The sequence below is a fragment of the Rhinichthys klamathensis genome, unplaced genomic scaffold, assembly GCF_029890125.1.
Source record: "Rhinichthys klamathensis goyatoka isolate OS25496 unplaced genomic scaffold, OSU_Roscu_1.1 h1tg000254l_1, whole genome shotgun sequence".
In the NCBI taxonomy this organism is placed as follows: Eukaryota; Metazoa; Chordata; class Actinopteri; order Cypriniformes; family Leuciscidae; genus Rhinichthys; species Rhinichthys klamathensis.
Window position 1 is genome coordinate 1,801,454 of NW_026606776.1, and position 27,204 is coordinate 1,828,657.

At 38.4% G+C, this 27,204-nt stretch overlaps 2 protein-coding genes across 4 annotated transcripts; both read right to left on the reverse strand.

The window, feature by feature from the left end:
- Window positions 1-1,534: 1,534 nt before the first annotated feature.
- On the reverse strand, window positions 1,535-12,819 carry ilf3a (interleukin enhancer binding factor 3a). Of its 3 annotated transcripts, none has more exons than XM_056267068.1 (19): window positions 12,734-12,819; window positions 12,140-12,311; window positions 11,775-11,892; window positions 11,384-11,583; window positions 10,465-10,630; window positions 9,527-9,674; window positions 8,567-8,658; window positions 8,121-8,216; window positions 7,887-7,998; window positions 7,711-7,808; window positions 6,955-7,054; window positions 6,501-6,581; window positions 6,173-6,360; window positions 5,503-5,637; window positions 5,273-5,398; window positions 3,659-3,802; window positions 3,471-3,567; window positions 1,791-2,126; window positions 1,535-1,715 (listed from the first exon to the last, which is right to left on the reverse strand). In XM_056267068.1, the coding sequence occupies exons 2-19, from the start codon at window positions 12,298-12,300 to the stop codon at window positions 1,576-1,578; spliced, it is 2,538 nt and encodes an 845-aa protein (XP_056123043.1). In that variant the 5' UTR covers window positions 12,301-12,311; window positions 12,734-12,819; the 3' UTR covers window positions 1,535-1,575. The 3 variants fall into 3 exon arrangements, with proteins under 3 accessions (XP_056123043.1, XP_056123041.1, XP_056123042.1); XM_056267066.1 differs by having other exon boundaries at window positions 10,465-10,633; XM_056267067.1 differs by lacking the exon at window positions 12,734-12,819 and adding an exon at window positions 12,620-12,718 and having other exon boundaries at window positions 10,465-10,633.
- A 1,983-nt stretch (window positions 12,820-14,802) lies between these two features.
- ptger1a (prostaglandin E receptor 1a (subtype EP1)) lies at window positions 14,803-20,108 on the reverse strand. Its single transcript, XM_056267073.1, has 3 exons — window positions 19,976-20,108; window positions 16,607-17,508; window positions 14,803-15,232 (listed from the first exon to the last, which is right to left on the reverse strand). Exons 2-3 carry the CDS (start codon window positions 17,456-17,458, stop codon window positions 14,957-14,959), a joined length of 1,128 nt encoding a protein of 375 aa, XP_056123048.1. The 5' UTR covers window positions 17,459-17,508; window positions 19,976-20,108; the 3' UTR covers window positions 14,803-14,956.
- Between the last annotated feature and the right edge of the window lie 7,096 nt (window positions 20,109-27,204).

The following is a 27,204-nucleotide window of genomic DNA, read 5'->3' on the forward strand; positions in this document are numbered from 1 at the left end:
GTGACGCAGTCAGCGTTCCAATTCATCCCAGAGGTGTTCAGGTTTTGTTCAGGCCAGTCAAGTAACTTCACACCAGTCAAATGTATTTTGTTTTGTGCACAGGATCATTGTTATGCTGGAATAGAAAAAGGGCCCTCCCCAAAGTGTTGTCACAAAGTTGAAAGCACAGAATTCTCTAGAATGTTATTGTATGGCATAGGATTAATAACTTTCCTCATAAAAATGACCGGAAGAGCAAATCTGGTAATATCTTATATTTGTTGAGGGATAAGAGGAGTCCACATACTATTCAGTCAGTAGACTACAGAGTAAAAATTTTATATTTCAATTTAAAATTTATAAAACAACTAACTCTATATTTTCATAGAGGCACACTTCAATAATTAACCATGTAAAGCCTAACATGATTTTTTATTTTTTTAAGTAAGTGTTCATTGACATTTTAGACAAAAAAAAAGTATCCATATGTTTTTGATTGAGTATAAATCAGGCTTTTAAGGCTGCTAAGTGCTATAGTATGATACAGGAAAATAGCTCATACTTAAAGCCCAAACTGTGCAAAAATATGCAATTTGGTGAAGTTTTTGATATGTAGCCAAAAAGTAAAATAATGGGGATAAAAACATAAAATGCAATGCAATACAATGATTGAGAGATCTAAATAAAGTTAGCAAAAGCCTGATGCATCACGTTTGATACATTTTAAAAACAAAATGATAATCAAATTGCTTCAGTCCAGTAAGTGTTTGTCTTGAATTGTTACTAACAATATAAATGTTGTTCTTATGCTTAATCACTAAAGGTTTCACAGCACAGGTATACCACGACCCAAAGGGTGGTGTTTATATTTGGTAAAAAAAATAAAATTATATATATATATATATATATATATATATATATAGTATACAAGATTAGGTATGAACATGTTTCAAAACTTTTGTCAAATGAATCAAGAAAGCAAATAAAAATAGAAAAAAAGGTTTATTTCTGCACAGGTCAAATATATGACTTACAACATCCACCTCAGAGAACAACATTTCCTGCACTTGCCTATTTAACAGTGAATAACTACATTCTACATAAAAGACGATACCAAGATTAAACCGAGTAACGCAAATCAAACCTCTTAAAACTCCAAACAAGGAACCGCTTAAGTGGTTTCAGGGAAGTAAACAAAGTCTGTCCATTCTATTGTCCAAATTCAGTCCAAAAAAAAAAAAACGGCTAAAATTTTAGAGGCAAAATAAGAGAATAACTTTAAATATACCTTTGGGGAAAAACAGAACACTAATGTGACACTTAATTCCCATTTGAGTCACACCAACCATTCAGGCACAGACAGAACTTCCACCACCCTGATGTATTATTTCCTGAAACTAGTGGTGAATCAAAACCATGCTAATTCAGTTACCGAGGTGCAGTTCAAACGGCAAAAGTAACACAAACAGTATAAAATCTCAAAAGGTTTAGAGAGTCAATGTTTCAACTCAGTAGGCTATAGAATTACAGAAATGACTTTTCGGTTGTTTGAAAAAGCATCTGTACATCCTCAACCTGAGAGAGCAAACGGAACATCTATCTGTATGTGTAGTCTGTGGTACTGGCTCCACTGCTGTAGCCGCCCAGGTTGGGGTAGGCGCTCTGGGTGAAGCTATAGCTCTGATTTGTTGTTCCAGGTGGCCCGAACGTTGCTGTACCAGGTGGTCCACTGTATGCTATTAAGAAGAAATCAAGAGTTTCAGATAGTTCTGGCTTAAATTATTACACAGCATGTCAGCACTGAAACTCACCTGCATAATTGAAATCAGGTGTTCCTCCCATACCCATGCCAGTCCCTTGATATCCATAGCCGTAGTCTGGTCCAACAAGAGGAGCTTGTTGATTTGTTGTTTTGCTCTGGTTTTGATTCTGATTCTGGATCTGACCCGGGCCCTGACTGAGGGGTTTTTTGAATTGTGAATAGGATTGGGAGTACTGATTATAATAGCCAGTCATTGGTGGAGGGACAGCCTGGTAGGTGGCCGCGCTGATGGCAGCGGTTGCAGACAGGTCCTCCTGGGGAATCATAGGTGTGCTAGAGTTGGTAACCGACACAGCTGGGGTCAGTCCAGCAGTAGTGGTGGAGCCTGAAGAAAGAGACAAATGGATAGAGTTGTTCAGTAGACATCTACATTAGAGGAACAGGCAATATGCCTATAATGACAAGTCACAGGCGAAGCGTTGAACATCTCCTAACAAGGCCACATATTAAGGTCTGTGTAGATTAGACAGTAAGCAAACAATCAGTTCTTGTAATCAACGTTTTAAATGCAGGAGAAATGGGCAGGAATAAAGATCTGAGAGACTTTGACAAGGGTCAAATTGTTATGGCAAGGCGACTAGGTCAGAGCACCTCGGTGCCAAATACCTTCAGGGATCTTGTAGACCCCATGCCTCGGCGGATAGACGCTTGAAAACGAAACTAAGGGTGTATTCACACCAGGAAAGTCCGATAGTTCACTTGCTCTGGTCCGGACCAAATAATTTTTATTTTTATTTTTTTGGTACGGTTCGCTTTCACACTGCTCTTTTTGCAAGTGAACCAAAATGTGTAAACAAAACCACACGTGTGCTAAGGTCGTCCATTCATTGGACAAGGATTCTCAAGTAGGGAAATCAGGAAGTGCAAAAAAGGCTCAGCATGGAGATATTTCGTACTGCAATATTTTGTTATTTTACTAATTTCGTGTTATATTCTGTACAAACGTAATATGAAGAAACTGCGCAGAAGACGGATAAGGTATAAAGTTTTGATTCATAGAGAGAGGCTATGTTCACACATTCAAATAATGAGATTCTTATTGTATATACTGCTAACAAGTGCTGTCAATGTTAACGCTTGCGATTTAAGTTTGTCCAGTTTAACGCAGCGTCATCCTTGTAACTATTATATGAACTGCAAAAGCTTTTTTTTGCATCTATGCGCGATTAGACTAAAGAGAACGCGCTGTATGTGAATGTCCTGATGCACACACTCATTCATTCATTCCATTCCAATGATGCACATACGACGCGCAGAAAGACGCGCAACAGTATCGTGTGGCCAGACAGCGCGCCGGAATGGAATTCTCTTTCGCACTTGAACAACAATAACACAAACCATTATGCCAAAATCTCCGACTACGGAAGCCTTTTAACTCAAAGGCGCAGTGCTTTCTTGCAATTGGGTCAGTTCATGTTCACACCGTAAACGAACCGTACCAGAGTTCGTTCGGAAGCGTACCGAGACCACTTCTTCAGCTGGGTCTCGGTTCGGTTGTTTGGTCCGCACCAGAGTTCGATTGCTGTATTCACACCTGCCCAAAAGGTCCGCACCAAGGGGGGAAACGAACTAGAGTTCGATTCAATCGAACCAAACAAGGCAGGTGTGAATACACCATAAGAAACTAACAAGCGAGAGGAGACTGAATCATTTAATGATGTTAGCATACCTGCAAAATTGCCAGTGTTGAATCCTCTGCCTCTACCTCTGCCTCTTCCTCTACCTCGATTGCCTGCATTGTAAGGTACTCCAGCCATACCATAGCCCTAAAGAGAAAAATATATATACATATTTTTTTTAACAAAAGGACAAAATAGTATTAAGGCTAAAAGAAGCTCCATGAATACATGTCTTTACCATAGGAGGGAATCTCTTCTTCTTGAGTGGGTCTGCAGGAGAACCTTCTGGAAAGAGCTGGTCTAAAGCCGCAAGTGCTGCGTTGGCTTTGGCTAATTTCTTATTTGATCCAGAGCCCTGGAATTTCTGCCCATCAACCTCCACCTAAAAGAGGGAAAAACACATGCACATAAAATATGCATAACTGAAAGTTGTTTAAAGCGAGAACAGCTGGAAAACATGTCAAAGGAGTAGATATTAGCAGCAGCACTGTCCTCATGCTTATTCAAGGAAATCGTCATGAGAAACAGGATTGAGGGCAACGGAAGGAACCATTTTTTAATAAGAATATATTGCAAATGATTGCACAGTTGCTTACAGTCTGAACTGGGGGTTGAGTGACAGGAATATAAAGATATAGAGAGGATATAGGTTTTGTAGCTGCAGTGCATTGTTTTCCACGAGTGAATGCAAACATAAATGTATAATATTACATAAAAGTATTTAAAATTAAAGTTATGGCATACCAAAAGAAATATATGACATGCCTCGTAATCACTTACAATGCATCTCCAGCTTCATATGGTAAATAAAAATGGGAAGAGGTGTTCTTGCAGTCACTGTAATAAGTGATTTATAAACAGAGCTGTCGAGTTTGGTAGGAAATCTCAGGCTTCTGTCATTCATCATTATGTATTTACGTCATATCAAAGAAAACAAGTTCTAGGTACACACAATTTCAGTGTATCTTTATGAATATAGGATTTTAAAAAAAGACGCTTGAAACATTGAAATTATTGAAACAATTTATTCACATAACATATACTGTTGAGTTGCTCAAGTTGTCTTTGACTGACTGGGTTCCTAGAGAAAAGGGAAAAAAGCTCCGTTTTAATAACGAATTATTGGACATATGACGAGCGATTTGTGTCGATCTACCATTGATGAATTACTGCTAATATTTGTTTTGATATTTTCTTTAGTGTTTATATATTTGTTTTCTGTTGCAGATAATTGAAAGTACATATGTTGCCTGCTTTTTCATTTGAACAGCAGGGAACAAGAACCAGTAAAAAATCCCCTATATATTTAGCACTATAATGTCATTTTACTGTCTGAATTATTTTCTTGTATTTTTTGTTGTTGTAATTTTAGGTTGCATGAACTGCATCTGAGATTTAAAACTTGAGACTTTTTTTTTTGTGCCTCTTATAGCCTCTATTCTCCCCCATTAAAGGTATGCAGGGCATATAAAACAAAATTTAACATCATTATTTTGATTTTACAGTAATTGATGGATTAATGGAAAATTTCTCCTCTTTCCACTTTTTATACATTTATTCCCGTGATGACAAAGCTGAATTTTCAGCATCATTACTCCAGGCTTTAGTGTCACATGATCCTTTTAAAATCAAATATGCTGATTTGATGGGCAAGAAAATTCTATATCAATGTTGAAAACAGTTTTGCTGCTTAGTATTATTGTGGAAACAGTGAGATATACATATATAGCATCAAACATAGCACAGACCGCTTTTGCTGTAACCATGCACTGTACACCATTGCTTCCCCACCAGGTACCACCCAATATGTCTTTGCAACCCATCATCACTAGCTTTATTCAACATGTCTAACCTCAATGGTGAAGGTCTTGTCATTGAAGCGCCCCTTGACAGAGACAAGTTCATATTTCAGACTTCGCCGCTTCTCGTTGAGCTCCATGACAGGATTCTTGCCATGTTTGGTGAGGATGGGTCCACCCTGCAAAATGAAGCGGAACCAATCATGCCAAACCAAACTCCCAGAGTGTACAAACACATCAAACCCCAAAGCTGTTTAAGGAGGATCAGTCTTTGGACGCTAACCTCAGTGCCATCATCAGACCCTGAAGGAGTGGTTTCATCAGAACCAGAGGCTGCAGGTGCGGCAACAGACTGGCTCTTATTTTCATCAGCAGGTTTAGTTTCAGACGGCAAGGGCACACCTAATGCCAGCAGCACCTGTGTTGTGAACATGGCATAGACAACAACTGAAATGTACAGTTCATTTTTCACACTTATATTACATCTTGTAAAAAAGCACATAATAGATCCCCTTTAATATAAGTCTCAGGTGTCCCCAGAATGTGTCTGAAGTTTCAGCTCAAAATAACCCTCAGATAATATCACACCATGTTGTAAATGCCCATTTTTGAGTGGGAGGAAAAACATGCTTTTCGTGCATGTATCTTTAAATGCAAATGAGCTGCTGCTCCCTGCCTTCCAGAAAAAGGCGGAGCCATTACAGCTCATGCCTCGGATACTGGTGCCAAAAACGTATAAAACATCTTGTTTGATTTTGATCACCCCCCTATCGCAGTCACGCTCACGTGACATTGCAGTTCTTCATCATCATGAAAGTTTGTTATCTGCATGCGTTTTAAACGCATATCAGTCTGAACTTCTGATATATGGTTTTCTAAACGCACACATCCGAAGCACGTGCACAGAAATCTGTCTGTCAGACAGTGCGTCCCATGAGTACCAGCAGACTCACTTTCTGGGCGACATGAAGCTTAGCGCTGCGTTTGGAAGGGCCTGTAGCCTCATAAGTTATCCCATCCACCTCCACAGCCATTGTAAATTGAGGTTCATGTTCAGGCCCAGTTTGTGATGCCAATCTGTAGAGGGTCCCAGGCCGGAGCTGGTTCAACTTCATTAGGGCATTTGCTGGTTCGCTCTTTTCTGCCAGGAGCAAGCACAGGTATATAGGTCTTATTTCACTGAAAGATGAGACGTGCTATAATTTTCTACCATTAAATATAAAATTAGTGCAGGGTAACAGAAGGGGATGCAAGAAAAAAGACTGAGATTGAGATGCATACCTTTTCTTGGAAATTTCGATTTTATGTCAAGATCCCCAGCATCATAAACTTCCCTTGGTCTCTTTGCTGGGAAATCACCCACTGCAATTTAATTTAAAGGAAGGAAGCATTAAATAGGATAACGGACATTTGCATAGAGTTCATAATACCATGTAGAAAATGCGAAGGTCCCTCTCTAGTGCACCCAAAACATTGACCCATCTTTGTTTCCGTTATTCAAAAAAATGGCATCAATCACTAATTAACATTTTATGTTTCAATGTCTATTCAGTGTTCAGAAACTTGTCTCACCTTAGAAAATTACAATGTGAACTACGTCTGTAGTTTTCATGTGAATAGTTTAAGCAGTCCAAATAGGGCTTTTCTACATATTGAAGCTTTACAGATAAAGTAAAACAAGTAAAACTGTTTTTAAACAGTCTGTTTAGGACACCAGAAAAAGTTGCTTTGGTACCTCTGTGGTGTTCGCTGAGTATTCTAGAGGCTTTGGAATTGAGGCGGTCCATTCCAAGAACTTTGTAAAGCTGCCCAAAAGCTGACAGCCTTAAGGCAAACTAGGGGTGGGAGAAAAGCAACAAGTTAAATGTGAAAAAGTCAAATGTGTTTTCTCAAATGTTAGAATTCTTGTAAATGTAGCAGCTTTATTAACCATCTTATTAGGCCACTTTAGAAGCCGCCACGGAATTAAAAATAAATAAATACAAAAGGCAATTGCGAGTTCTAAAAGGTCAGATTTATAAGATGTTAACTTGCAATTGTGAGAATAAAAAGATAGTCACAATTATCTTTTTATTTATTTATTAGATGGCAGAAACAAGCTTCCATAGGTCACAGCCATTTACTCTGTTAGAGTATTTTTTCCCCCCATCAAAGAAAATGTGATGTTTACATGAACAGGTCATATATTTACCAGTGTCAACCAATCTCACTAAGTTGGACGCCATTGTAACTTCTGCTTATTTGAAAATATTTGGGAGCGGCAGCAGATTTTCAGCAAATAATCTAAATTTACATTTTTCTTTTTTGGAGCTTGACAGACATGGTCACAATGAATAGTTACTGTATAGAATTTAGTGTTCTACAATTAAAAACACTATATAGGTTTGGAATGACAATGGGCCAAATAAATAATGACTATTTTCATTTGTAAAGTTTATAGACTAGTACACTGTAAAATAAAGTCAAGCTATAGTGTAGGATTGCAAGTCACCTGGGCACTCTGGGTAATATCTTCTCGCTCTTGCAGTGTAAGATGAGCGCCAGCATCAGTGCTGTCTCGCTCACAGGGATCAGATATGCCTGGACCATCTGAAGAGAAGGGTCATGCTCAGTATGACTCAAAACACACCAAAATATGCTTAGACAATGCTTTGTTTCAGTCTTTACCCTCCATTAGTATCCCTGACGCGAGACACTCTAGAACTCTCCGGAACGCCTCTCCAGGTCCCAGCAGCCTCTCGCTGGTTGAAATGGCCTTCTGACACAGCAGCTCAAGAATCTGCAAACAGACATATGAATAAAGAGACATATTCAGAAATGTGACCAGTACATATATTTATAAAAACACTCATCAACGTCTAACTGCAAATATATATTTTTTGTTGTTTGAGATTGACTCACCCAGCCTTTGAGCGGGGCCCACGTTGAAACACGGGAACACAAGTCCCGCAAGATCCGAATCACAATGACACACGACTCGACGGTGGACACTTTAGCCTGTTAACCCAACAAAGAGCAAATCTGTTAACACTTTATTATGGATCTAGAAAGAACTTCTAGATACTTTTTAGAGGACGTTTTGTATTAAGCAGATCAATCTGGCCAAATTATAGTTTCTGACCAAGAACGAAACAAATTGCAACCTGGGTAAGATACATCTGACATTTAAACGGAAACAGGTTATTATACGCAATTCACTTAAAAGCATTTATGGACGTTTCAATATTCAAACAGCCTTTAAAAGTATTTCTCAGAGAAGCTCAATGTGCAAATATGTATTTTTCCCAGGTCAAAGGTCAGATTAAGTTACAAGTCGACTTTTAGACAAATAAAGACGGGATGCAAACCTGGAACCACTTGGCCTGGCGGAGAGACGCCAGAGAAGCCAGGCATTTCTGCCTGTCCAGAGCGTCCTGCGGAGAGCTTTCCGCGCACGGTTCTAGTGACGAATGGAGTAAGAAGACAAGGTACAGTTTGACCAAGGGGGGGTTCTGTCATCTGGCCAGGGGGAAGGCGCAGTGTCCCAGTGCCCACAGGCAAGAGGAAGAGGGGGAACTGTTCAGGAAGTAATCTAACACAAAGCCTAGTATGCACCCCTGTCAGTTTTAACACTGGTTAATGACCATCTTTATATTACTCTACTTCATTAGACATTTCACCCTCTTCTTCTGTAGGCCAACTGCGCCCCCCCTTCCGAGACAGAGAGTTTCCAGTTGGTCAAAAGTCCAGCGCCCCTAAAACTGACAAACTAGAAGGCTTGGTTGAGAAAGTCAATTTGCAACCACAGGCAACAAAAGCAATACTTTAATTTAAATGAATTCAGATGTGAACAGGGTAAATACTGCAGCAAAATACACGTGAAACCTGTTCTAGACCAACAGATTACACCTTAAGCACAAGTAACAGTTGTTACAGCAGTTAGCTGCTATTATCTGAAATTGTCTAAAAACAAAGGCTTACCCATTGTAGAATATATATATATATAAATAAAAAAATATCAATCAACAAGCACCTCTTAAACTATGAGCCTACCGACTAATTTTTGCTGCAATGCAAACCCTTCGTAACGCTTTAGAGGTGACGTTCGGAAGTTTCAATGTTCAACAGTAAAATGCTGAACAGTAACGAAGACAATACTTGTAAATTAAAAATGCTGAAAGCATCCAGTATTTGGCTCAGAAAGAATCACCACTTATCCAGCATCCAACAATTAAGTGCAGCAGGACTGTCCTGCAGGACCTTTATTTTCACTCTTCTGATGGTACTGAAGGTCTTTTGGGTCCTAAAATGAAAGTTTGAGATCATACCTCCAGATGTCTTTTTTTCAACCTGCTCCCTGACCATAGGCGAGGTCAGATGGATGCTCAGTTTCAGCATGGGCTCGTTCGTGCTAGTTACAATAATAGCAGCTTCTTGGATAGATGGAGTGATGACGTATTTCTCCTCAGTAACATCCTTTTCGAAGAAAGTGAGAGGACAAAGTGCATGTCAATTTACCTTTTCATAAATATTGGCTTATAACAAGCCGCCTTGCATGGAATCACACACTTGAACAGTTCTATACATACACTATTCAAAAGTTTGTAGTTGGTAGACTCTTATGCTCACTAAGGCTGCAATTATTTGTTACAATAAAAACAGCAGTATTGTGAAATATTTTTACAATTTAAAGTAACTTTTCTATTTTAATATATTTTATATTTAAATGCTTTTTTTTGATGGCAAAGCTGAATTGTCACCTGCCATCACACCAGTCTTCAGTGTCATGTTCCTTCAGAAGTCATATGAAAAAAAATCTTATTACTTTCTTGTCATTCTTTTTTAGCATTCTTTGATGAATAGATAGTTAAACAGCATTTATTTGAAAATGTAAAAAAATATATATATTAATGTATTTTCTGTCACTTTTGGTTAAATTAATGCATCTTTGCTGAATAAAAGTGTTAATTCTTATAAAAAAAATCTTACTGCCAACAAACTTTTGAATGGTAGTGTATACGTTGCCCCTTGCATGTTTATTGAAAACATTATCCAATTTTATAATGCTTTCAAATATCAACACAAGTGTAGTGTTGTTAGCTCTTTTTAACTTTTTCCTACATTTGAATACATTCTGCAGAAAGATGCCATTTGTTCCTCTTAATGGGTCTACTGAAACACAAGCAGAGCTATTGGCAGACATTCATTGTACTGATAATGAATGTTTATATAATGATAGCACTGAATAATAAAAGGTGAGAAAAACCTTAATGAATTCCGAGAGTTTTCCCGAGATCAGCCTGAGCAGAGAACTGGTGGGCATATCCCTGCAGAGCAGCACCAACTCTAACTCCAAGTTATCTTTCAGCAGGAGTCCTTTAGCCACCAGGCCCACTCTCAAAACACCACGCAGTTTACTTTGAGGTGAATCACTGCTGGGAAAACAGCATGGACTGCAAGCATGAGTCTAACTGAAATATAAAGTATCTTGCAATAGCTTAAAGAGATAACTCAACCCAAAGTGAAAATTCTCTCTTTTACTCACCCTCATACCATTCCCGTTATTTCTTCAGATAAACACAAATGAAGATTTCTAGGAAAATAATCCATCTCTTTGAGTCCATATAATGCCATTGAACGACTGCCATTCATTTGATGCTTTAAAAACAACCACAACACAGCGATTGTAACAGTAAACCATACGACCCCAAAGGATGAATCAATGTCTTCTGAAGTGTAACAACAGGTGTGTGTGTGTGTGTGTATCAAAAATACAACTGTTTTTAACTATAAATCAATACGGTCTACGGTCATACAAGCGTTCACAAGAGGGATGTTGTGACGGGTGACATAAGTGCGCCGTAAAGCTTGTGCAGAAGCACGTAGGATGTGAGGCCACCACTTCAATTTAAAAAAGAAATGATATTTTTCTTACACACCTATTGTTTTGCTTGAGAAGACATCGATTCATCTACTGAGGTTGTATGCATTACCGTCACAATCGCCTTGTGTGGTTTTTCAAGTGTCAAACAAGCGAAAGACATTGAATGTCATTATATGGACTCACAGAATGAGAGAATTTTCATTTCTGGATGAACTATATATGAACATAAAATGAAATGCAATTTTTGAAAGTCTAAATGCACTAGAGCAGATGACTTCTATGACCAACAGTTGAGCCATACCTTTCAGTATCAGCGGCACTACTCTCTTTTTCATTTAACCAATCAGAGACGGACTTCAGGGCACACTCCATATGAGACACCATGCTCTGCACTGCATCCAGCTGCTCTGCTGACGGGTACACCGTTGTGTGCTTGGCCTTTATATAGCGATCCTCGTTCACAAAAGTTCGCTGCGGCGGTGGCCTCATTGGTGGAAGCGGCTGAGTAACACAAGTGTTGAATTAATGACACTGGAGTAAAAACGTTGCAGTTGCACTTAATTTATTCATGTTTCTCATTAATTTATGCAAACAAATGTTGGAAACAAAGTACTAGTCTTTTAAAAAGTTCTAATAAATATTCTCCAGGCAATGAATTTGCATTGTAAATTTAATATATTGACATGACATACCTCCCCTGAGTGCACATTCTCCTCTTCCCACTTCCTGTACTCAACAATGTAATCATTGTACTGCCTGAGGTCTTCTTCATAACACAAGCAGTCATACCAATAACGCAACTCTTCATACCTGCAACAGAACTTGAATTTAGTTTCATTGCATATTATTTATGTTTATTCAATCAAGCTCAGTGTGTCAAGATACCACTCAGTGGATTTAGAGAGGGTTCCCATCTTTTTTTCAACAAGATTTTTCCAGATATTTGTGGATGCTGGACAAAACTTGGATTTTTATTATTTATTTAAACAAATAAAAAATAAAACTCCAAGCCTGTTTAGAAATATGTTTAGCTGTAAGAATAGACTAGGTGTTTTACCGGTCGTAGTCCTGCGGGTGCAGGCGGTAACCCTCCTGCATGAGATTATCCCAGTATAACAGCTCCTCATAGGCCTGGTGCTCATCCCAGGAGGGTGGTGGATGAGGTGGAAGAGGTCCTTCCCTCCGCCTCGGAAAATGTCCCATTTGAGCCATATCCATCAAACAATGATCTGCACACAAGTCGCACAATGTTGACAAACAATACAAACAGACAAACCCATATAACACGCGCGCGCTAATAAGCGAGTGAATATAAATGCTTCTCTTTGGTGTTCTTAAAAGGGTTTAACGTTCTTGGCGGATTTCTTAATAAAACTACAACTTCTTAACACTACAAAGGACAATAATAAAGCATGTATTCAATATAAATCATCTATCGCGTCATAACAAAACATTCGTTATCGGAGAAGCACGCTAGCACGCGCGCGAACGAGTCATTTGGTTAAACGCACGACGTGAAACAACCATTCATATTTACCTGCACAGCTGCTAGTGTAAATAAAAACTCGAGGACGTCTTTAAGATCACGTAGACTTTAATATTGCGAGTCCGTGTGTTTCTCTACAAATCTAAACAGATTTGTTTTACTCACCATTCGCTCAGTTTATTCAATGGAAGCGAAAATGCTCAACTTCCGGGCCACGCTCTGACCCCGCAGCGCATGCGCAGTCAGATTTCGCCTCGCTTAAAGGAAGTATATGGAACTGCATTCAGAGATTATTTTTTATTTTAATTATTATTAATGCGTCTGCGGCCTGTACGCCATTTTTTTTACAGTATGAATGTAAAATATGCCCTCCGCAGGTATAATTACAACAATAGCTATTACTATTAGCCAGTGCTTTTTGAGGCATTTTCGTGTTTTTCTTTTCTTTTTTACTTAGCCTGATTTCAACCATATAGGCCTGGTTTCACAGACAGGGCAGGGGCGGCCTTACCTATGTTTCACCCGTTTCAATTGAAACGGGCCCCGCCCTCCAAGGGGGCCCCAACAGACCAGCAAAATCCCATTCATTTTCTCCGTAGGATATTGATTTTCAGCCATAATGTCTAAACCATCCAAGGTAGATTGACCACGAGCTACGAGGTTGTCAAATGAAAGTTTCTGCTCCTTTAAAAGCCACAAGCTACAAAATCAATCTTGTTATTTGCAAAACACTGACGTCTCTGATTGATCGAACTCGCGGTTACCATGGCGACGTTTACCACTCCCGCGAACGGCTTAAGCGATGTGAAGTATAATATCGGTAGTTTATGTATTTACACCTTTGCCTTTTTTGCCGTTAGGTTAAAATGTTATTTTGAGCAGAAAAATTATTTTAAGAGGAAATGAAACGTACATATGCCAGTGGTGCTGAAAACGACGAAAGATATCGGACAACAAAAGAAAAGCTTTATTCAGTCTACCAAAAGTGAAGTTACCCTGCGTGAAAGGGCGAGGCTTATTTCGACGTAAAACGCTGTATAATTGTATATAGTTTTAATCAAATAAGGTTGGATTATTTCTATGTTGAGCTGCCTGATCGTGAAGCTGAAAGTGCACGTAATAAAATAATATACCACTGATGCAAACCAACAGGAATCCTTGCTTTTTCTGCTCTATTATGTTTATGTTTTATGTGGGTAGGGCCCCATATCAGTTATTGAAGCGGGCCCCCAGATGCTTAAGGCCGCCACTGAGACAGGGCTTAGACTAAATCAGGAGTAGGGCTTAGTAAAATTAGGATATTTAAGTAGCTTTTAGAAATGTGCCTTAGAAAAAATAAAATAATTCTGGTGTGTCTCTTGAGACAAAACAATGGCACTGACATATAAAATATGTTACTGCAAGTTGCTTTCAGTGAAGACAGCTCAAGCATGCATTTTAGTCTGGCCAGGGGACTAGGCTTAAGTTAAACCAGGCAATAGTTTAATAAGTTTGCTGAAAAGCCTATTTTTAGGCTATTTAAACTATTGTGTTAACTACTATGTTAAATAACTAAATTGCAAGAAATGCCTGCAGTAAGGGTATTATAATTCTGGCTTTTTGAATATTCTGTTTCTTAATTCATTAATTTGTATTAAGTTTGAGCCTGCAGATTTGTTTAGTGTGCTCCATGCTGCAAATTAGTTATGAAGTAACACATTTTTTTAAAAATAAAAACTTGTTTCATATTAGCAACAGAAATGGAATACACACACAGTAATTTGTTTTGTTTTAGTATAATGCTTTTCAATGTAAAAATACAACAAGCCTCCCAAAAAATTGGAGGGATAACACAAGAAATAAATTATACTATAATATAAACAACAATTATTTACATGAGCATTTTTACACAGAAACATATATGCAAGATAAACATATTAAGGGAAGCCTCAGAGAGTTTACCTCACAGTAATATATTATTGATGATCATGCTATATAAAATCTATGATGGGTTAACATTAGGTGAACATTTATTTTCAGTAAAACAAATACTTTAATATATTTTTAGTGCCACTTGTCACTATCATGTCATGTTTCATGCCCAGGACAGTCGTCATGGGGAACAACTGGTGACAAATGAAAACACTGTCCCATACCTTAAGCTACAAAACTGGCTGAATTAATGCTTCAATTACTAACGGAAGGACCAAAACTGTTATACTGGCATGAATGTTTCCAGCCAAATCCTTAAAGGAATGTTCATCTCATGCTTTATTTATCTTTGTGCAAATTTGCTTAAATACATTCTTAACATGCGCACCACATGCTGAAATAAAAGGGGACCACTGAGATCCTCAATGGTATTTGACAAAGTAGGCTTTGTGTTTTTTTACTGATGTACACTCAGACTCAGACTCTACTGACAGGATTCTTCTCTGAGCTGGGGAAGGAATGGATCTCCCAGCAGCGATAAGTGCTTTCCTTAAAGTCTGTTTGACGTTTGGTGATGAGGTAAATCTTTTGGAGGATGGAACGGCGGAGAAGAATGTAAACCCATGGGTCCAGTATCTGGTTCCAGGAAGCTATTCGCACCCCCATTATCATCAGGGTCTTATAGGTGGCAAGGACATCTCCAACTCCAACAGAGCCCTCATACGACTGTTTCACTGTAATTAGGCCAACAATCTAGAGTTAAGAGTCAAAGACAAAACACCATAAGGATTATGATTTCACAAAATATTAGGAGATAATTCAACGCCTTCTCTCGTCTTGTGACACTTTGCCGTCTCTGCTGTGTGTGTGTTCATGTGTTTTGAAGGAGGCGTGGCTTTGGAGACACTCTGAAGGGGGGGTGGGATCTCATGCTTTCAAAGCTAGCTTGCTATTGCTAGTCTCTCCGAAATTGCCTACCCTGAGACTTGTGCATGTTTTAATATTTAGATCTATTATTGATTGCTATAAGTATGTGAAGAGAGTTTCAACAAGCATAATAAAAAGTGTTTAAAAAATTGTCTACCCTAACTTTAAGGTCCAAGTAATCTATAATCCAGTCAATTTAAAATATTAGGTGTGTCCCAGTTCGCGTACATACGATTCTACGCCATTTTTTGGTATAAATAGTGTGAGTAGTATACTGACAATTCCAAAAAGAAAAAAGTGCACTTTAAATACCCGATTGATGCACTTAATTATGTAAAAATTAAGCGAGGAATGTTGGACACTTCATGCACTCAACTGTCGCAGATTTAATTTCACTAAACAGTTGAGTACATAGTGCATAGTATTAGTAAAAAGCATGTATGACCTTTGGGACAGAACAATTGTTTTTTTATGTGCAGATACTGGACATAAACAACCTATGTGTTGCATGCCTTCAATGCTTGAATAAACTGAATAACGATTTATTAGAATTCTTTTCTCTGTACCGTGAGTTTTAAATATGCTTCATAAAAATATTCTTGGTGTTGGACATGTGGCCAAGCACTATTCAATTAAAAAGTAATCATAAGATAAACTTTAAAATCAGAAATAAAGTCACATTGTAAGAAATAAAGTCACGATAACAATTACACATTAGGTGAACTTGTTTTTTTTGTTTTTTTTTAGGCACCATTACTTCTCAAATGAGTTTCCTCAAATCATTTGAGTAGTCTAATCTCATAGGGTTTACAATGTACTGCAAGATATAAAGTCACAGTGAGAAATATAATGGGATATAAAATTGTAATTGCCTTTTTATTTAGTTTTTTACTCTGATGCATAAATGAGCTTCAATGCATTTGCTCATTTTTTTCATTTCTAAATTCTATTTCTAAAATAATTCTACCTTAAAGCAAGGGTTCTCAACTCTGCCCCTATGGTCCTGTAGACTCAACTTTCCAGTAGAGTTTTGCTCCAACCCTGATCAAACACACCTGAACAAGCAAATCAAGGTTTTCAGGATTCTTAGAAAGTTACAGACAGATGAATTTGATCAAGGTTGGAGTTAACTCTGCAGGAAAGTGAACCTCGAGGGACAGCGTTGTGTGCAGTTGAATTATTGCCATTGCTCATACTTACCAGAAGGGGGCTCCAACAGACACAAGATGTGAACATTATCCCCACAAGTTGTACTACCATCTCAATATCATGGGATTTAGCTAATCGACGGTTACAGGGTTTCCTTCGTATCCTCGCTAACACCAGAGTCAGTCCACTTATGGTGTTACAGACCAAAGCAATAGCAAGGGATGTCAACCCCAGTCCTGAGAACAACAACACAAAAGCTACGTCTGCCTTCTCGGTATCCTCCAGCACTTTAATGAAACACCAGGTTCCAGGGTACTGGTAGGTGTATGAACCCAGCTGAAAGCAGGGCAGAAGGGCAACGCAAAGAGCTGCTAACCAGATGATAGAAAGAGAGAGTTTAGTCCTTGCGGTCGTAACCAGTGAAGCATGGAGCAGCGGCTTTGTCACACCCAAACACCTCTCCGCTGCCATGGCACAACCAAGAAAGAGCGGACACAGTCCGAAAAACACCATGCTGCCCCCTAGAAACTGGCATAATGGGTCCGCCCTGTTGTATTCTTCAGAGGGTACACCTCCAGAAAGATACATCCTCATGACTATTGAACCAGGTATGACATGTCCCACAAAGTCTGTGGCCACCAGAGAGCCGGCGAACAGGAGAAATGCTTTGGATCGTCGGCGTAGACGGGCATATGCGTTTGCCAGGATGAGTAAAGCCACAATGTTAGACAGGATCCCCAGGGTCATTGACAACATCGCAGCTATGGGGCCGCTCAGGATCGGTCTCTCCGAGGTGACATTCTCGGGATTGGAAAGTGATGGAGAGGTCGCCTGTCCTTCCCACTGACTGTGATTGGAAAATGGATTGAGTGGCGCAGCGCCTGATGAATTGGTGTGATGCATGGCTAACTCAGTGGAGTGTTTAGCTGCGGGGCTCCCATCTTCATGTAGAGCTGTTGGAAGAGTGGAGAAATATCTTAGAACAGATCATTTGAAAGATTGTAGTGTGTTAACTTTAAAGGGTTAGTTCACCCAAAAATGAAAAAGTTATGTAATTAATGACTCACCCTCATGTCGTTCCAAGCCCGTAAGACCTCCCATATTTTAGATTTAGTCCGAGAGCTTTCTTTCCCTCCATTGAAAATGTATGTACGGTACACTGACGTGTTATCTGGTGCGTCCGTGTATTCGGGTTCAAATAAGTATGGCTGGGCAAAAAAATGCAAGTCTTCCTCTGTGTCGAAATCCTTAGACATGTTTGCGAAGATTGCTTTGTTTACAGCGTGCGTCTCCCTCAGACTGTAAACGAAGCTCGGGCGCACCAGATGACACGTCAGCAGCGTCTTACGTCAGTAAGTGGATTGACAACAGAACTGGAAGAGAATACAATACTGAATAAAGTCGTAGTTTTTGTTATTTTTGGACCAAAATGTATTTTCGATGCTTCAAAACATTCTAACTAACCCACTGATGTCACATGGACTACTTTGATGATGTCTTTATTTCCTTTCTGTATACCGTACATACATTTTCAATGGAGGGACAGAAAACTCTCGGACTAAATCTAAAATATCTTAAACTGTGTTCCGAAGATGAACGGAAGTCTTATGGGCTTGGAAAGGTGAGTCATTAATGACATAATTTTCATTTTTGGGTGAACTAACCATGTATACAGCTAACGGAACATTCTCAGAACGTTCTGGCAAAGTTCTCTCCAAGTTTTGCACAAACGTTATTCCAGTAACATTAACAGAACGTTCATTCAAAGTTATGGTCTTTAATAATGTTCTCGAAACATTACAAAACCATTATTTATAGTTTTAGTTGGATGTTCGTGTAATATTTTTGAAATGTATAGGCTACTTGTTTCAGAATGTTTCAGACTGGAGCTTTAAATAACTTAATGGAGATATTAGCAAATATTTTTTGTTAGCTTTAAGCATAGAATATTTTTGCTATTTTTAAGAGTGTGTGTTGCCATTTAACTTAAATATTTGAGGCTTCCGTTGTCATCAACTTCCAATATTTTAACTGTACAAAAACAGTCTGCTTATAATTGCAAACTGGTGTTTGTTTCCATATTATTTAAATGTATTATAGTAATCATACTGGTTTGAACTTTGTAGTGTAAGCGCTGTTTAACCGTTTACTGCACTTTGTAGGCCTACTAAAGACAACAGTAAGCATTATTCCCAGATAAACGTTTCAAGTACGTTGAAAACGTACAAAAACGTTTCATCATTTAGTAATCATCTTTGAAATAAATACGGCAATTATGCATTTTTATCCAGTTTTGTGTAAAATGTTTTGTCACGCCACGTACATTTTTTTTCTGTTTACAGATCAACCACATACAGTGAATATTAAACATAATATAAGGCAGCAGCAACAGTACAAAAATGTTTGTAATTTTTTTTACAAGACTGCAAAATGTATACATTAAAAAAACCTGTTAACTGGTAAGCTGTAAGTTACATTTATCATATAGATAAAAACTGTAAAAGACTGTAAAATATCTTATAAGTAATTGTACTGCAAAACACTCTCAAATGTATGTTATTTTGTAAGTCAGAACTATATGAATCACCATTTAATATACAGTGAAAAACCGTAAAAGAACCAATAAGTCCCTGCATGACACATCACATGATTATGTTCTAGTTTTGTTTCTTCTTATTTTTGTTATCAGAGGGCTAAAACACGTTTTGTGTTATACATTTTCAGTTTCATAGACAGGCCACTAACAATGAACTCTGATTTAGCATGTGGCTTTCTATACATTATTATTATGGTTTTCAGTATAATAGGGTAAAACACCATTTTAGGGTAAAAAGCTGATTTTGATGGTTTAAGTAGACTGGAAAGTTCAAGTCATTTCACTTGATGATAGGCCTATATATACAGTAGTAAGTTGTAAAACATACCAATATGCCATTCTGTAATATCTAAAACATTGTCACAATACATTTCTGGGAACCACAGCTGACAGTTTTTTCTTTTTCAGCATAAGTTTAAAATCAGGGATAGCCCTTTAATATGACTCAACCAAACTTCAATATCCCATACTTTCATATTGTCATAAAAAAAAAATTAAGCTGAAGTAGGGGATTCAGCCACAGCCACACCAAATGCTTACAGCTGAGAGAAACAAACTGGCATGTACTGACAGAGGCTCCTGCAGCCTCAAATCGTTTAAAACATTCCTCAAGGTTCATTCGCCTGCCTTTGACCTCTCAATGTTATTCTTTCGTCCTGGAATCAACAGCTCTCTTGAAGAATGCAACAGTGAGTCATATTTAGTTGGTTGTGGATGCTTTACAAATCCAGAAAATATAAAAATAAGTTGCATGTTGCAACAAGTTCCTATGACACATCATCTTATGTAGCCTACAACTCAGTGAAGACCAATGCAATGCTTACCGTTATTAAAGAATATCCATTGGGATTAAAATGTCAGAAACCATGAAGATTGACTAATTTTGTATTCTGTTTTGTAAACAAAATAAACATTTCATTTTAATATACAAAGTGAATTTTACTTTTAACTAATAATAAAAAAAAGTATGTTTAACAAAGATTACAAAATTAGCCTATAGTAACCGGTGAACGTAGAAAAAAAGGGTGCATCGGCATATCCATTCCATACGAGCGCCTGGTCATCTTCACTTCAATAGCAGAAAAGACGTAAAGCAGTATGTACACATAGGTTACAAAATAGTTACCAATAAGAGGATAATATGTAGTTTTTTTCCTTCAGACTGATAGATTCATATAGTTTCTCGGTGGTAGCCTACATTCCTCCATCAGACGCACGCGCGCGCTCGGATCAGTCGTTTTAGTAGTGTGTGTTTCTGAAGAAAACATGCCGGTGACTTTAGCCTAAACCCCTCCCTGATGAAGCTAACTGTTCTTAGGTGAGTGTGAATCACTCATACCGCTTGAGGTGCATGTTTTTGAGAGAAAGATGCTGCTGTTGTTTATTATTAGCCTATTATTAATAGTATGGTTTAAAGAGAAAATAAAAGTCTTAGCAAGTCTTATAACAAACTTACACTTGAGTAATTTCAGAAGTTGGCTTATCATGATAGTTATTTATACATTCAAATTATGATTCTAAAATGATTAGCCTATTAATAATGATAGCCTACCTGCATTCAGCATTAGGGTTTTTCTCTCATAGGTCTGACCTTGAACATATCAAATGTTTCACTAAACCAGATTTTTTTTTTTTTTTTTTTAGATTGAAGACAGGTGTCTGTGTTTGCTTAATTTTTTTTCAACCTGGCAAATTAGAGTGACTCCACACTTGTGGTTTGGATTTTGACTTACAGCTAAATTTTTATGTGGTGATATTAAAGAAGGCAAGAGAAAACATGATGTTGAAGTGCCATGGGTGTATTAAAGCAACGATTTCTTCTCAAAGACCGAATAGCTAGCTAATGTTTGGACTTTAATATGCACTGAAACAATATGATTTAATTACCTTTCAGTTTACAAAATAAAATGGCTAAAGTTGATGTGTAAACTAAACACCAACATCGCACAGAAATTTAAGCAAGACTATAATGTGTGATATGGTATAATATTATATTAATGCATAATGTAGTAAAATACACTACCGTTCAAAAGTTTGGGGTCAGTGAGAATTTTATTTTAATTTTTTGGAGCAAAGAAATCAATACTTTTATTTATCAAGGACAGTAAAGACATTTATAATGTTACAAAAGATTCTATTTCAAACAAATGCTGTTCTTTTGAACTTCCTATTCATCAAAGAATCCAAAAAAAACAAAAAAAAACTGTACAACTGACAGACCAACAACTGTTTCAACATTGATAATAATAATAAATGTTTCTTGAGCATCAAATCCTTTAACAATAGGGCTAGGCGGGGCTAAAGCCCCAGGGCCCGAACAAGGAGGGGGCCCTTGATTGGCTGTGGAGCAGATACTACTAGCCATCTGATTGCCAAAGCCTTACCACGCAACGCCCCCCACAAATTAGCCCTGTTATTTAGTAGCGCTTTGCCGAATATTCCATGCATTATCATGGAATCATTATAATTATAGTGACCGTTCGCAAAGACCCGCCTTTTTTAGTTACTGTGTGACAAGCCAGGCGGCTCTCACGAGTCACGCACATCATGTTCTCACTCACTGAAAAATACATCGCGGGGCAAAGACCAACGTTACACAATTGACTACGAGAGAGAGTTCAGACCAGCTTACTGTTGATATGAAACAAAGTCTCAACTTTCAAATATTGTAATTTAAATCATTTAAACAATACCGTTTTCAAGTTCAAGTCCACCGACGTTAATCTACTGACAGCTTTGTTGTCGGACAAAATTGCGTATTCGGCGTTATGATTGGCCAGGTCGCCTGTCAATCAAACCCCCGTGGGCAGCAGGACAGGGCATGGTGAAATGAAACGTCACGTTTTAATTTAACATAATACATTTATTCTATATTTAACTTGTGAACGATCGACCTGCTATGCTGCACATAGGCCTATAGATGGCTGCCTGGAGTGCCTGCGCGCCTTATTAGAATATAGCTACGCATCAACCAATAAATCGCCTCCACCCTTCACTTCATTCTAGAGTCTAGACTATTTTTTAAAACACAGCGTCATCGTCGACCCCACAAATTTTCGGTAAGTTTGATTATTAACTTGATGGATGTTTGATATTGCTTTTTATGTTTGATCAAACTCTATATTTGCCTAAAGGGCTGGCGATATATCCGGTAGAAATGTGTAAATTTTGCTGAGACATCATGATGTAAGTTTATAAATTAAACGCGTTTTTAATCATTGTGGTTTGGATACAAATTATTTTAAATGATGGTGAACTTGAGACGGTTTTGCACAGCGCACTTGAGTTCCGACCCTGAGATCTTAAAGTGACAGTAGCTGCTAATAAAGGTGCTGTCGCCATTTGTGTCCATATTGTTAAAGGAGAACTCCGGTGCAAAATGAACCTCGGGTGTAATAACACATTGGTACAGACTAAATCGTTCCCTGAGATTTGTTTTCATGATAATCGAATGTAAAGAGTTTTATCTCTAAAAACAGTTTAGCTTATAACGCTAGTATATTGGGCATCGAGTAAGCAAAAAGAGATCGCTAGTTAATACCATTAACAAGGCTCAAATTAGCCCCACACTAACACGGCAGCATAATGAGTGTCCTTACATGCAAACCGAAGCATTGAGAACTTTGTAAGTGTACAGACAGTTTAATAAGAAGATACTTTACACAGACAGTACAGTTAGCGCATACAGACAGGAGCCATCTTGGAAAACAGTCTCGATCAGTCAAACCACGAACACGGTGATACGTGAGCTGAACTGTGAGTTGGAATCTCATATGGTCCGTTGTTTCCGGAAGAAAGCACTGAGCGCATAAGAGAAGCACTGAACGCAACAGAGAAAATAAAAAAATAAAAATAATTTATCTTATCTTCAATATCTACACGTACTGTTCGCTCACCTTCGTGGTTCGACTGATCGAGACTGTTTTCCAAGATGGCTCCTGTCTGTATGCGCTAACTGTACTGTCTGTGTAAAGTATCTTCTTATTAAACTGTCTATACACTTACAAAGTTCTCAATGCTTCGGTTTGCATGTAAGGACACTCATTATGCTGCCGTGTTAATGTGGGGCTAATTTGAGCCTTGTTAATGGTATTAACGATCTCTTTTTGCTTACTCGATGCCCAATATACTAGCGTTATAAGCTAAACTGTTTTTAGAGATAAAACTCTTTATATTCGATTATCATGAAAACAAATCTCAGGGAACGATTTAGTCTGTACCAATGTGTTATTACACCCGAGGTTCATTTTGCGCCGGAGTTCTCCTTTAATCAACATCAGAAAGAAAGTCATTTACTGCCCTTGAATGAATCACTTTTGTAAAATTAATAAGAATGAATGTTGAATTTATAGTGAAAACTATGTATTGTATATTTGATAACTTTATACAATTTAATATTATTCAGTGCTTTAAGTTTTTCAAGGTCAATTTCTTATGTGCCTTTGTTCTATTGTTATTTGTGACTCTTGTCATCGGTAAGCTTGAGATTCTTTTCTTAAGTTACTATTATTTTTGTGATATTGAAATTGGTCACAACTCACAAGAATTATGAAATGTTAGTGCCATTCAATTTTGATATGATAAAAAATCGTTTTAAAAGTAATATAACTTAACTGTGAAGTATATCATAGATGGATAAAATGACTCGTATAATGATAGAACATTTAGCTCATGTAGTTGGTGACCTGTAGTGGTGGGGGGCCCTGCAGTAACTCATAGCCCCGGGGCCCAGTGAGCTCTTAATGCGGCCCTGATTATACTGATTTGTGAAGGATCATTTGACACTGAAGACACTGACACTGGTGATGCTGAAAATTCAGCTTTGATCACAGGAATAAATTACACTTTACTATATATTCACACAGAAAACAGCTGATTTACACTGGAATAATATTTAATACTATAACTGATTTTTGTTGTATTTTTAATCAAATAAGCGCAGCCATGGTTAGCAGAAGAGAATTATTTTAAAAGTATTTAAAATTGTACCGACCCCAAACTTTTGAACGGTAGTGTATGTAGGCCTACATATTTGGACTGATCAGTTCTCAGAACAAGGTTGGACAAGTTGTTGCCTGCTTTAAATGCAAAATATCCGTGTGTTACCTTTTACATTTTGGACATGTTATGGTTTGGGCCTCATAATCATTTTACTATGCAAATTTAGCTGAAAAGCCCATAAAAGGCTGTTTTATGAGGCACAAAAAATGTTGCTGTCAAAAAGGTCAATGTCTGTTCCATGACCTATATCTTTTTTGATGGAAGGTATGTGTCTACAAAAAAATCACAAGAGTATGACAACTAGCCCCATTCTTCCCTATATGCCATTGAATTAATGCAAATTTGCAAGACTGAGTGTATGAAGTGATTTGGGTGTTATCTGCCCCAGATAAGAAAAAAGAGGTTTCAAGTATTATTTTTATTCTTCTGTGGTTGGTGCGTTTCTTTAATAAAGATGACAGTAGCACAAAAAAAAGAGCTTGGAGTTGATTGATTCATACAACATAAAACAGGGACAGTATCAGCCACATCAATGAGCTCAAGTTGAAGTTTTGAACCACCCAACTCTCTCTCATTATGTCATTAGACAGGGATTTTGCTTGTGAGAAGCTCATTATAAGACTACTGACACGGACCGTTAAAATGGAGAGATTAAGAGCGTAGTTTTTTTCTTTGTCATTTTAAAGATGTGGTGTTCAGAGATTTTCCATTCATATACCACTATATTCTCCCATTCTCTTAATAATCTTGTGAATGTAGCCATTTGTATTCTGTTTGATTTCACTCTCCAAAACCAAGTCTGAAAGCTCTGACAGCGACCAAAGCTTTATTTATTTATTTAAAAAAAAACACACATGCTGCTTCCTCTCTTCCCATGTCAAACTGCGGACAACTGAACCTGCAAATTGAGAGCAGAATATGTTTTGAAAAGGGCACCAAAGAGTCAATCAAGATCTGCAAGACGCATTAATGTTGGAAATCAAGGATGTGCTCAAAGATGCGTTTTATACAGGTCCTTCTAAAAAAATTAGCATATTGTGATAAAGTTAATTATTTTCCATAATGTAATGATAAAAATTAAACTTTCATATATTTTAGATTCATTGCACACCAACTGAAATGTTTCAGGTATTTTATTGTTTTAATACTAATGATGTTGGCATACAGCTCATGAAAACCCAAAATTCCTGTCTCAAAAAATTAGCATATTTCATCCGACCAATAAAAGAAGTGTTTTTAATACAAAAAAAAAAGTCAACCTTCAAATAATTATGTTCAGTTATGCACTCAATAGTCAATACTTGGTCGGGAATCCTTTTGCAGAAATGACTGCTTCAATGCGGCGTGGCATGGAGGCAATCAGCCTGTGGCACTGCTGAGGTGTTATGGAGGCCCAGGAAGCTTCGATAGCGGCCTTAAGCTCATCCAGAGTGTTGGGTCTTGCGTCTCTCAACTTTCTCTTCACAATATCCCACAGATTCTCTATGGGGTTCAGGTCAGGAGAGTTGGCAGGCCAATTGAGCACAGTAATACCATGGTCAGTAAACCATTTACCAGTGGTTTTGGCACTGTGAGCAGGTGCCAGGTCGTGCTGAAAAAGGAAATCTTCATCTCCATAAAGCTTTTCAGCAGATGGAAGCATGAAGTGCTCCAAAATCTCCTGATAGCTAGCTGCATTGACCCTGCCCTTGATAAAACACAGTGCACCAACACCAGCAGCTGACATGGCACCCCAGACCATCACTGACTGTGGGTACTTGACACTGGACTTCAGGCATTTTGGCATTTCCTTCTCCCCAGTCTTCCTCCAGACTCTGGCACCTTGATTTCCGAATGACATGCAAAACTGAGCAACAGTCCAGTGCTGCTTCTCTGTAGCCCAGGTCAGGCGCTTCTGCCGCTGTTTCTGGTTCAAAAGTGGCTTGACCTGGGGAATGCGGCACCTGTAGCCCATTTCCTGCACACGCCTGTGCACGGTGGCTCTGGATGTTTCTACTCCAGACTCAGTCCACTGCTTCCGCAGGTCCCCCAAGGTCTGGAATCGGTCCTTCTCCACAATCTTCCTCAGGGTCCGGTCACCTCTTCTCGTTGTGCAGCGTTTTTTGCCACACTTTTTCCTTCCCACAGACTTCCCACTGAGGTGCCTTGATACAGCACTTTGGGAACAGCCTATTTGTTCAGAAATTTCTTTCTGTCTTACCCTCTTGCTTGAGGGTGTCAATGATGGCCTTCTGGACAGCAGTCAGGTCGGCAGTCTTACCCATGATTGCGGTTTTGAGTAATGAAACAGGCTGGGAGTTTTTAAAAGCCTCAGGAATCTTTTGCAGGTGTTTAGAGTTAATTAGTTGATTCAGATGATTAGGATAATAGCTCGTTTAGAGACCCTTTTCATGATATGCTAATTTTTTGAGACAGGAATTTTGGGTTTTCATGAGCTGTATGCCAAAATCATCAGTATTAAAACAATAGCTTGTTTTCATATGACGTCACGCCACTGCGTTGCCATGGCGCGAAATGCAAATGGAGGGCAGGAAGTGATTTGCTGTATTTAGAAAGCACTATAACAAACTCAAAATGCATGTCTTGCGTCGTTTATGGTTGCTTAAATCGATCAAACCATGAGGAGTTTTTATCGTGTACCAAAAGTTGTTGTTCATAAGGGGGGAAAAATGCAAGAAATTGACCGAAAAACTCCGGAAAAACGGCTTGCAAACCTACGGCCAGAGCTGCCAACTCTCACGCATTGGCCGTGAGACACCCGCATTTGATTGGTTTCACACGCCACACTCCCGATTTCTCACGCTGAAGTGTCAACCCGGCCGGTCAAATGCCTGAAAGATGAGTTTATCTACAGATCTACCTGTTGAGCCACTCGTGATCGACTAGTTATACCGCAAATTCGTTAAAAATCTCCCGCAATCTAGAGCGAGCGTGCATGGGATACAGAGATTGCGCTCCAAACCGCGTAGAGCGAGCGAGAGACCTTACGTGGGCATAGAGCATTCACCTACCCGTGTGTGCAGTGATCACTTCACCAAATGTGAGTTAATAC